This window comes from Blennius ocellaris (assembly GCF_963422515.1).
Source record: "Blennius ocellaris genome assembly, chromosome: 19".
Lineage (NCBI taxonomy): Eukaryota > Metazoa > Chordata > Actinopteri > Blenniiformes > Blenniidae > Blennius > Blennius ocellaris.
The window spans coordinates 10,643,625-10,656,460 of NC_137668.1; the positions used below are offsets into that span (position 1 = coordinate 10,643,625).

A 12,836-nucleotide genomic window follows, 5' to 3' on the forward strand; every position below is an offset into this window, starting at 1 on the left:
GACAAGTGCAGCTTTTGGCAAAAACAGTTGAAATCTGTGGTGATTTGGCCCACAGAAACACATAAGAATACATAAGCCCTAAAAAGCCTGCCTAACATGGCTGTGTATGCAGCCAGAGGTTCTCATTACAAACCCACATGATATGAAACATCCCCTCAATGGAACACATATTGTCCACATGTCTCAGTTACAGCCCGGATTCTTCACTGAAGAAACACACTCGCAACAAACAGGCACATGGAAATATTTGAGTGTGCCGACGCTCGTTTGTGCGTTCATTCACTGACGAGACACACGTTCAGACCGAAGTGAAAAGAGTTGTCGATTGTAAAGTTTATGAACGACTGAATGACTTAAAGCGTCGCAGACAGGATTTGCCCAACTCTTCCATTCCCACTAAACAGAACCTGCTGTGTGTGTGTGTGTGTGTGTGTGTGTGTGTGTGTGTGTGTGTGTGTGTGTGTGTGTGTGTGTGTGTGTGTGTGTGTGTGTGTGTGTGTGTGTGTGTGTGTGTGTGTGTGTGTGTGTGTGTGTGTGTGTGTGTGTGTGTGTGTGTGTGTGTGTGTGTGTGTTTGGGCTTGGCCGGGCAGCAGAGCTCTCTCAGGTTACACTCACACAGGAAGGCTCAAAGCAATAACAAAGGCCTTTCAAAGGAACCCTCAGCAGGTTAAGATAAAATGTTTTCGCTCAAACTGATAAAAAGCATCTGCAGCTTAAACGAACTGACGCTGGTATCAGTGGCGTGGTATGTGCAGCCGATCGGCCCGGACACATTCAAACGCACACCAAGAAGTTGTATCCCCATTCAAATGCATGAGTGTGTGTCTGTCCACAAACACCTGCAAGGTTTGGTTCCAGCTGGAAATCCACAGCCCGCCAATAACTTCTACAGTGAGAAAACCCCAAAAGTGTGTATCATGCAATTTCTAAGTGCCGGTCTTTAATATTTCCACCTGTGTTGCAGCTTTGTTTCTGCAGAAGAAAAAAGTCTTCGATGCAGGAATTGTTGCGCGTCTGTTTATCCAAGACGTGTAATTGCAGTTCATGTGTGAAACAACTTGTGTGTGGTGAGATATTTGAAATGTATGTACTCAGATCTGTGCGTAACAACAAGAACCTGTCATCAATGTCAATATCTTCACCTGCCTCTCAACCGGCAGGACCTTCTCAAGCACATTTACCTTCCGCCGCTACGGACCTCCTGTGCCCTCAGTCTAGACTGACGGGCACACTTAAGGGTTTATTAAAGCCAAGTTCTACTCATTCTGTAATGTAATGTCATGAAAATTTTGCCGCCTGCTGTTATGTTTAAATATTGAGATACAGTGCTGAGGAGAAAGCATGCGGATTAGAAGAATTGCACAAATCGAAATACACCTTCTCCCCACACACACACACACAGTCACACACTCCAGCTCATAACCACTTGTATGGTCATGCAGGATCTTTGTAGACAATATTATAAAAGTCTGCAACGACTGCATGAAAACTTTTTCAAGTGGTTCATTTGTGTGGCTGTTTGACGTTGTTTTTTTTAAAACCACACAAGTTGCCCAAGACCACACTCTAATTCCTGGCATGGGCCTACAGGATGTGTGTGTGTGTGTGTGTGTGTGTGTGTGTGTGTGTGTGTGTGTGTGTGTGTGTGTGTGTGTGTGTGTGTGTGTGTGTGTGTGTGTGTGTGTGTGTGTGTGTGTGTGTGCGCAGTCTTTCCAACAGCTGTCTTGTCACTTCAAGTGCATGTGTACAAACTGCACGATTTAGTTAAATTTCAAATTGTGACTTTTATCCTCCAATTGATGCCAGGTACATTCCGCAAGTGAAATAAATGTGAAATTAAAAACCACTGTACGCATATCAGCGTGGAGTCCAATTTAAAATGGGTTGTAATGCTGGAAACACACCGTGGCAAAATGAAATCTGGAAAATGGAAAGACCGTGAAAGAAAATAAGGGCCTATTACAACCGAGTAGTTGTGTTTCTGTCTCTTTTTTCTTTGTGGCAATAATTAGAGGGGAAACGAAGGAAATGCTGATTACTGTGCTGAATACACCGCTGAGATCTGACATTGTGGCTAGGAAGCACAAGAAGTCGCACAGAATGACAAAATTGAGTAAATAGTCACCAATTAAGCTACAGGGGAACGTCCACAACACAGCACAGGTCACACATTTAATGAGAGGTGGTGGCTGTTCAGCTGATAAGAAAATGAGATGCATCAGACTCTATCCAGTTAAGCTCGGCAGGGGTTTGACTGGGCATGCTTTGGTTTCCTGTAGCTGAACCAAGTGGGTAAGGCTAATCAAATTCTGGCCATCAAAATATGTGGGGAGAGTTAAACTATATACTATAAAAACGTGGCCTTTTTTTTTTCCTTTGTACTTTCTTTCAAAGATGCCTCACTAATTGTTTTAGCAGACGGGAAGCACCCAGCTGAATGTTTGTTCAGTTAGGTTTTGGTGAAGCCAAATAAAAGTGGAAAAACTGACAGATGTTCCTGCATTTAAATTTTTTTTTCTTTTTTTTACAAAATTTTTAATTTTTCATAATGTAGACATACCATTTTTACACTGAAATAGAAGAGAACTTTGATGCATTCATTCATAGGTTATTGTGCTATGTTTTCTCAAGATCAAATGAACTGAAAGCGCGTCACACCCCTGTTGTGGATAAAATGTTAAGTCTCGCTTCAGGAGTGTAACGCCACATGATGTGTTTCTCTGTCGCATTCGGCAGGCAGTGGACTCTGGTATACGTCGGGACGGCCTTTCTGCAGCTTGCAGCTTACCTGGAAGCCTTGGATGCGAGCCAGGTAGTCCAGCTGCTGTGCTGGCTGTACCGAGACGCCGCAGGCGAGGCTTTTCCCCTTGATGGGCAGCGAGGCTTCGGCTGTGGGCGACTGACCGTTGAGCAGCAGCTCCCTGGCCATGGTGGCGGTGGGGCTGGGCGAGGTGGATGAGCCACTGTAATAGGGAGGGTGTCCTGGGGGGAGCGGGGAAGAGCAGGGCCCCAGGTCTTTGGATGTCATGTAGTTGACCGAGCCCCCGCTGCTGCCCCCGGGGCCCGGAGCGCTGCCACCCTGCTTTCTACTGGCCTCCATCTCCTGATACACGTCGGGGCTGAGGTGGAGCAGACCTTTCTGGGCTGAAGCGGTGGAGGAAGAGAAAAGATGGGGGGGGGGAGAAGAAAAAAAATATGATTCGCATTCTTAACTCATTATTGGCTACAGATTGATGAGTTTAAATTCCACATTGATTGAGGAAAACCTCCTCGATCAGCCTCACAAACTCCCTACAAAGGTGTGTTTTTGCATCAGCGCTCGCCCAACTGTGTCTATTTGTGTGGCATTCCTGCATCTAACGTAGTTGACAGTTTCCTGTGGTTTGGCAGGCCGGGGCACTATCAAAGGGTCTGCTGGGAAAGACGCTGCCTCTTTCGTCCTCACACTCGAACACAAACACAGAGACACAAACGGCGCGTCGACCAATATCAACAGAGCGCCTATGACTTCATCTCTGATGGGAAACGACGTCCTCGGCTCCACGTCATTATCAGTGCTTCTTCGACTGGATCCAACAGAACCGGGATCGGATTAATTGGACGTTTTGTTGGTGTGGAATAAACTTGAGCAGAACCGCTTTGACGTGACGATCTTTGACGTCGGCCACTTCGTTATTTGGATGCGGCTCAATGTAGACATGCGGGCAGGTCCCAGTCTGCTGAGCACAAAAGCATGCCAGGGTCACATCCTCGTGCACACCACTTGGATAAATCGTTTACACTGGCTTTGTGGACTCAGATAATACTGGCCTGAAACAGTTGTGACAGGTGGAAGGAGGAAACACTGGTGGGCTGATGTTCAGTGTTGTCGTCACTTGGTGAAAGTGAGAAGAAAGAAAATGAGTCATAGAAGAGGGAGACGGGGGAAGAAAAAGCAGGTATATGAATTGAGTGAAAGGATAAAAGAGATGGGTGAGCTGAAAGGCTATTGAAATGGAAGGAGGAGGTGGAGATGAGTGGATGTAAAACCCGTTGCAGAGCCTCCAAAGCCCAGCCAGGGTCACCAGAGACAGGAAGACCAGCTGTCTGTGTGTCTGTGCGTACGTCTGTGGGCTTGTTTGTGAGTGCATATGGACCAACAGCTGGGAGAGAGCACTGGAGTGAGCACATGAGTGACAGGCCACTTCCTGTTTGAGTTAACATTTACCATCACGCCGAAAGCGAGGACGAGAGAGACAGTTTTGCACACTCGTATCTTTCGCTACGCGAAGATTTCTGGGAACCTGTTGACAGTATTTCCCATTATGCAGGGGGAAAAAAAAAAAAAAAAACCTTGCGTTCCTTTCCAGAAGGGCAGAAAAGCTGTAGGAAACAGCAATGAAATCCAGGGCTTATTACTCATACTACAACAAACTGCCCCTTGCCAGCAATGACACAACCGCTAGGATTTTTCTCCCCCCCCTCCCAATTATGATGACAACTTTAATTTGAATTTACACAAGTAAAACTCGCAGGCCTGTGCATTCTGAATGTAGCATCATAAAAAATGAAAGGTGTTAGCCAACATGACATCAGCAGCGTACAAAGACTATCAGGAGGAGGGGCAGTGAATGCAATCCATGTGAGCTTGTGTGACTGCTTAAGTGAGCATGTGAGGATGTTTGCATGGTCGCATGTGATTGAGTGGTTGAAGCTGTTGTCAGATAGTGAGCGAGAGCGTGAGAGCGAGGCAGTGCAGTGCCGAGACAAAGGAGGCAGAGAGAATAAGTAAGAGTGACGGAGTGTGTTTGTGCGTGCTGTTGGACGGCGATTGTGAAATTGTCTACATGAAGTGGGAGCAAGCTCGAGTGAGAGGGGAGAGCAGCGGAATGAGGCTGAGGAGTTGGGGGGGGGGGGGCGGGAGGGGATGGGGAATGAAAGGCGGAGGGAGAGTGTGTTTCGTGGTGCTGGTTCCAGGCAGTTGTGGAGGGGTCCCACCCAGACTCGGTGTCCGGTGGGCCAGGGGAGCACTGGAGGGAAGCCAGAGCCAAGCATGAGACTGATCGAAAACAGATAGGGCCGGAGCCCACTGCTATAAATCACCACTGTGGAGCAAGACCTTCACATAGTTCACACATGCACACAATGCGCAGGCACACATGCGCACACACATATGAACAGCAGGAAATGAAATGTGGCAACTCAAGTGAAAAGCCCCGCTGCAATACCCATGGCAATAGAAAGGAGAAAAATCACTCTCCTTACTTTTTTTTTTTTTTTTTTTTTTAACTCCTCCTTCCTGTCTCTAAAGCCACCCGGCTTGTTGTAGCAATGTCTTCCACAGCTTACACGGGGCAAAGGACACTTGCATGCACACACATAGACACATCATGAATGTTGAATGGGGGTCTAAGGCGTGTGTGTGTCTGTGCGTGTGTACGAGAAAAGAAAAGAAAAGAAAAGAAAAGAAAAGAAAAGAAAAGAAAAGAAAAGAAAAGAAAAGAAAAGAGACAAAGCAATAAATAGACAGCCCTTGACACATTTACCTATTTTCTCCAACTCTGCCTTAGATAACGTACAAAGGATCCTTGTATAGAATGTAGTTGATGACATAACAGATCTATAGAAAATCTTTTTTCCTGCCTAAAGCAAGCAAACTGTACAAATGATCACAGATGTACAGTAAACAAATCTTCCAGATGTCACCTGAGAGTGGCTTTAAAGTTGATTTCAAATCATATTTGACTTTTTGATCCAACTTTTCTAGAGCAGACTAAGAAAAAAGCTACTCTGATAAGTAAAGTGAAAAATAACAAGAGCGAGTCAAATGGGGAAACCACGATTATGTCTTCGTACAACAGTTACAATGGCTTGCAAATGGTATTTCAGAAATCTAAGTAATTCTACTTATATAATCATAATGCACCAAACTGGAAGTAATTGCCTCCATAAGGAATTCAGCAAAAGAACTTTGAACTCATTTAGTTGGTCCTTGCATAGCTCCAGTGAAAAGTCAAACCGGTTTCGAATGTTGTGTCTTTTCACTGCATGTAAAATTGCCATTTATCTATAAAAGTCACAGCTTTCTAAAAACAAACTGTGTCACAATGAGACAATTCAAAATGCAAGTTCCAACAATGTTTCTGAAAGTTGAAATGTTGATTGTAGCTCTTCCAGTTTACAAAAAACAAACAAACAATAAACTTGCAGGTTAAGTCTTTTTTGAGTTTAACACAACACAGATTCAAGGATGTTAATTTGTTGCTGTGCAAGTTGAGGCTATGAGACTTTTGTGGTCCTGCTGGTTAAATGGCACAGTGCTGCATGAAATCGCATTAGTTGCAGATAAAAAAAAAGTACAAAATATTCTCCTGCACTATTGTGCAAAATATAAGGGGGACAGTTTTACAGCCTTATTTCTTCCAACAGAAAAAGCTTTTTACAGAATTTGTGCTCACTTGGCTTAAAGTGCAGCAGCTTTCGATCGGCTCCTTGTAATCTTGAACATTTGCATTCATTGCTTACCATGACAACGTACTCACATTGACAACGCAACAACGTAATAACTTCAGCTGCAAAGAAAGCTGCAAAAAAAAAAAAACGCCTGTCAAGTCCGTCGACCGGTGATCGTGAAAGAGCGCAAAAGTGACAGGAAAGCACATTTTACAGCGAACACCAGAGTTTGTGATTTCCACTTCTACCAAATAAACTGCGGTCAATCAAAACAAAGCCGAAACCAGAAACATCCTCCTCTCACACTCGCACACTCGGAAAAACCGAGACCAGCTGTATCTGCGTGAACGAGCTGTAAATGGCGTTTATGTGATAAACATCATTCAGACATTAGCGTCGTGTGAGTGTTTTGAGCGGTTTGAGCAACATTAAAAAGCTAATTAGCGGAGAGCTAGCCCTCAAGCTGGGTGAGATAAACTCAATAGAAATGGCACCGGACCAAGGGCACACTCCTCGCCAGCAATAGAATAATCACCAAATAAGGAAGACTTTGTTTCCCCGAGGGGCTCGACTCTGGAGGTATTGGGCAATGCCTGGAGCTTGGGCAACCATAGAAACCACAACCACCAAAATAGTTTATCCAAGAGAATAATCTTTCATATTTAAACATCATTTGGATGATGCATCACTCAGAGGATTGGACTCAATCACAGATATGAGTGCTTTGTAAGCTGTGGCAGCATGTCAATTCTCAGCTGGATTCGTCATTTCAAGTGTCAACCAGCAACGAGCAAACACAACAAGCCCCAGTGATTACCCCTTCCCAGCTTTCCTTTTTTCCCCCTGCAGCTCGACATGAGAGAGCTGAAACATCACATCCATTCTCCTCTCCAGAGTGAAGTTGGATACCCCGTGTCAGAGCACCGCCGCTCTGCCAAGAGCCTCCATTAGGCCAGTGACGACAGCACATTTGAATCTAATAAGGCTATCTGTTTGTTTTCTACTTTGCTGCTCGACGTCTTACAGGCTGCTCATTTGTCCCCCAAACCTCTCCTTCTCAAGCTGCTGGCATTTACTTTTGATGGCATCTGGGGTAAAAGTGCTTTCAGGCTTGTCCGTTCATCAGTCCGGGACATAAACATTTATCAGACTCGATATCGCTTCATCAACCACCTGCTACATCAACACAATCATGCTTTATTTGTGCTTTTTAACCTGTGATAAATATGAATTGTCTCAACTTGAGCACCATGTAAATTCAGGGGGGGGAAAAAAACCCAAACATAGCTGGACTTGAGAGACAAAAAAAACCCAACTGAAAATAGCCTCTCATGTAAATGAGAAAATCTGTTTTTTGTCTTTTGATTACTAACAAACAGTCAACCAAACAACAGGTACAGCAGATTGAAACCAGCTGTTTCATACAAAACAGCATTCCTGTGCCTTTAGGTGGTAAGTCCTTTGAGTCGTACCCACCCCTCTTTAAATACAATGTCCCTTCACCCTATCACACTCCCATGTTGTCTACGTGTGGGAATCTTGCCGATGCTATTTGAGGTGACAGCGAAGGCACTTTGATTTTAATTTTAAGAACCATGATTAAAAAATCATTCACCAGGGCAATGCTGACATGCTAATGCTTGGACATTTTGACGTTAATATAACGCGCAAAATACCCACTACAGCAGAGAGGTCAAAGACATTTTACTTCAGTGGCCACATGCAGCTCAATTTCCTCTCGAATATATTCTTATAACCACCTCTACATTTAAACTTTAAAAAGGTTTTTCTCTGTTGTGGTGCAGAGAACACATGATGAAAATGTCTGCTGATATACAATACTGTACAAGCATTTGAAGGTAAGGATGCTCTCAAAGAAGTCAGTATTTAAGGTGTTCACGCTGTGCACCCACGTGCAACATGTGAGCAAAGTTGTCATAAACATTCACAACACAACTTTCTTCATGTAATCCCAAACAGACTCCACGACACTGAGATGAGGACTTACTTGGGGGGCAAACCACATTTCACCACAAGGCAGTTGTGAATAAATTGGCTGCATGGTTAGGATTATTGCATTCTTCTGTAGAGGTAATGTGGGGACACGGTAATGCGTGATGGAATACCAAATTCTCTGGACAATAAATCAAACTTTTTGTTGTTGTTTGGTCACATCACTTATTTATCCTTAACTTACCTGTATATACCAGCTGGGACCACGAGAGGGCACTGTATGACAACAGATTGAGCTACAATACCAATGAAATAACCAAATTTTACTGACAGCGTAAGCAAAAAAAAATAAAAAATTCAAAGCAGAATTGGAAAAAAAACCCAAAATAGGCAGCAGAAAACAACAGAAAGTGTTCAAACGTGTGACGGACTGGTGAAAACCAAAGAAACAGTTTCCAAATAGTAATTGTAAGCGAAAAGCACAACAGAAATTTAAATGCACCTTATACTCCACACTGTGACTCAATATAAGTTTCATATTCATGATGTATTTTGTTTTTGACAGCTGCAGCTTATACTCAGGTGTGACTTATAGTCGGGAAAATTATTTGTTTTCAGACATGTTAAAACCTTTGCACAGCAGTGCATCCGAGAAAAGGTGAAGTCAGCCAGCATCTCGCTCTAAAAGTGCATAAACATTATAAATGTTCCTGTAGTGACTCAAATAAATGGTTTATGAGGCCTAAAGGTTTAATTGTACTCTTCCATGATATATCACATTTACAAACATCCGAACGAAGCAAACAAGACCTTGACCTTTCTGAGAGGAAATGATTGTGGGTATTTCTTGAGATGGACATCAGTTAATAAGGAAGAGAGCACCAGCTCTGAACATATGACACCCCATGTTAGAAATGCAACAACAAACAAACAAGATGACCATCAGTCACAAGGTTACCAGGAGGGAAATGGCAAAAGTTATTTAAGAGGTCAGTTTTATTCAGTCTGATTGAATTTTTTCTAACTTTGCGATCAGCTTGTCTTTTTTTTTTTTTACTTGGACACTGAATAAAGTGATCAGATTGATTGAAGACTATAATCAGATTAAATATGGGGATTAATCCCATAATACTTTGCAATATAACATTAGAAGTTTCTGACACATGGTCAAACATGAATCTTTAACAGGAAATGAAGTACTTATCTCCACACTCAGCTTCTCGTGGACAGAAAACTTCAAGTTCACAAAGCCTTTCAAGTGTTTTCATTGCTTAATAGTAGCAGTGTTTCCAGCGTCACTGCCGTTTTTCTCATCATGAACCATCATTTGATGATATTATGTAACAGTAATATTCACAATACTGTACTGTATTACTGTATACTGTATACACAATACAATACTGTGGTGGAGGGCCGACGTGCTGTTCAGACGGACTCTGGATCATTAACAGTCGCATTTGATCATATCAATCAGATAAGGACAATCTGATCAGATAAAAGTCGAATTGAATTACTGCTGGTTCATGGAACCACAGCCAGTTATTTTGAAAACATGAACCTTGGTTTATTTTGCGGCTCTGTTTACAATAATGAGGTTGATTCGACAGATTGTTTTGTTGCCGACGGCTGGTAGAAACTTGGAAGAAGTGTCTTTCTCCACTTCGATACTGATGTCATACTATCACATGCCCTGCCTCATCGTATGTGTTGCTTCTCTCTGTGTGTAGGATTAGGAGTATGTGTGTGTTTGCATCTGCACACCGGTGTGCTTGTGTGTTAATCCTGAGTGAAAGGCGATGTTTTATGCACAGGAAGGCAGCGGGGGGACTCCCCGGCGGGCCTCTGTGTGCCGGCCCTGTAAGCCTGTGTGAATGAGCTTGAATTCGCAGGCTCCCCACGAGGACGCACGGCCAATTAAGCTGACAGTCAGAAGCCCATTGACCAGTCACAGAGATTAAACGCCGGGCCATCTCGGTGGCTAAAACCACCTGCAGGATGGAGGGACTGATGGAGGGCCAGCGAGGAGGAGGAGAAGGAAATGGAAAGAGACACAGGGAGACGTGCCGATACTCACTGTTACTTGTCGCTTCGGTAAAAGACGCCTTTTGTCCATTCCAGCCTTTGTTGTCCATCTGTAGTGATGCGATAAAAAGGGAGAGAAGGGGGAGGTAAGAGAGATGTAGATTCCTGAACAGACAGCTTCTTCACGCATGTCAGACAAGTTCCTTCCTACTGTTTGGACCACAAAGAGACGAGCGCTCACAGGAGGGGATGCTTAAGGAGTTTAGTGTGTCTCTCCAGGCCAGCTACTTAATTAGAGGGGGTTGTCAGTGTTTAGTCACTTAAAATGCCTCCATTCAGTGTGTTACTTTTGCTGTGGTATGCGTGTCTGCCTGCGCAAACACACACAGCCACAAACACGTGTGTGAAACAGAAACAAATCATTTCTGATGTGTGTGACAGCTCAGGAGATGACATGGCTGTAAACAAACCCTGCTGCGGCAAAAACTCATAGTGGGAATGTCGACCAGGAGAGCTCCCAGAGAAGAGAGAGAGGGGGAGAGGGGAAAGAGAGAGAGAGAGAGAGACAGAGAGAGAAAGAGAGACAACTTATCCCACAAAAGCTACAGAGCCCGGGGTTGTCTGAGGATCTAAGGAAAAGTAGGCCGTCCAACTAAATCTTATAGAGATGTTTTCAGAGCTGTCAAGCTAATGCACATCCATGTATCAGCTTCTGATTCCATTCAGGCTAAAGATCCAGCCTTGGACGTAACCAGAGAGGTCTGGCTTTCTTGCCAGAAATTAGTTTAACAGTGAGACCCAACGCACTACTATTTCCAGAACAGCAGGACCTCATTTATCTGAAACATTAGATAACAAAACATGGCGCTTTATAAGGCTAACAAATACAACATGTGATGATGTAAAGCGTAATTCAATCACATGTATGCAGCATTTGACATTTCCTTGCCGACACAGGCAATGCGCACATGTTCTGAGTACAGGATGTAATATTATAACAAGACGTCCCTGCTGATGCTTTCAAAATGCACACTTTGATAAGTTCACTGAAGACGATACGGGCCAATGTGAGAGTGTGACTGCAGCACTACTTCAGAAATATAAAAGTCAACATCATTAGAGAGGACAATGATTCGCGCTCCGGTATCTATATGTATGGCGGTTTAAATAATATATATGGAACACCACATTCCTCAGCTAATGAGCTGTCTGGGGAACAATTAACATTCAACAGACAGCAAGGTTATGTAACGTCATCTCTATCGGATTCTGCTCCCTTGAGCTTAAAAAACCAACGAGGTGAATAAAGATGACGGTGATCAATGGTTGCTTGCAAAACACACTCGGTTCAGAGGAGCTGAGCAGGTTGCATAATAGGTCAGCGGCATTGGGACTTTGTGATGAATCTGGGAATGGACGATCAGTATTTCAGCACGGGGCTGTGGAGATGAGCTAAAAGGAGGATTGGTGGACTGGATGCAGTTGTACGGACACCAAACCACGGACATCAATTCCCTTCACCTCTGCTGCTTGTGTCAGTTGCATAGTGACGTAGAGATTGTGTGCCTCTGGCTGCACCTATGAAAGGACGGTACAGAAACCTGACTATATAGTAAACCAGTCACCTCTGTTGACGATGCATACACGGCCAGTTCAGTACTATACTGTAACTATAATTAACTGTAATTGTTGCAGCTGTTCCACTGAAGTAAAAATAACGGGTACATCACACCCTGTAAAATATAAACAGATTATGTCATATTAGATATTTATAGAAAAAAAAGATCCATGCATTCATTTTCTAAAGCGGTTTATTAAAATGTGAGGCTGTGGGACGCTGAAGCTTTAAGCTCACATGTCAGGAGACATTGAGACAATTGATATATGTGAAGGGAAAACATGCAAACTGCACAGAAACAACCCCAAGCCTCAACTTGAACAGGAGATAATCTTACCGGATTTACCTGCCTGGGAAAAAAAAAAAAAAAGATGTGTGATATATACGTATCGACTGAACTGATTGGTTTGCACTCCAATTTCAAACTGAAAGGAAAATTTAAAATGACAAACCCTAAAGTGACACAATTTTAAATCCGAAAGCAAAATGTGAATAATTGTAATTGGTTTACAAAAATTGTGGGTTGATCACAGATCAAAGTCAGAAGCACAAAACTCAAGTAAAAAAAACTAAACCCAAAACTGCAGATGCACAGGTGATGTAGAAATTGGAAAACATGACCCAGGTCCAGGCGGTGTGAATTAGGGGCAAGAAAAAGAGCGATGTAAGTTGGTACAACAAATTTCAATGCAGACAGATACGCAAATAATCTCGAGTGTTTCTATTTATCGCACAACAAATTGGAATACCTCACGACATTATCTCATATCTCTTTTGTTCCCATAGTGCAGCCCTTATTCAAAGCAAATTA

At 43.4% G+C, this 12,836-nt stretch overlaps 1 protein-coding gene across 1 annotated transcript in view; it reads right to left on the bottom strand.

Annotated features, from left to right (window-relative positions):
• Window positions 1-12,836, bottom strand: part of stau2 (staufen double-stranded RNA binding protein 2) — a 99,078-nt gene that overhangs the window by 42,006 nt on the left and 44,236 nt on the right. Inside the window, exons 11-12 of the mRNA XM_080514759.1 lie at window positions 10,460-10,517; window positions 2,789-3,144 (exon numbers count right to left, since the gene is read on the bottom strand). Coding sequence (XP_080370885.1) covers window positions 2,789-3,144; window positions 10,460-10,517 — 414 coding nt within the window. The remainder of the gene's footprint in view (window positions 1-2,788; window positions 3,145-10,459; window positions 10,518-12,836) is intronic.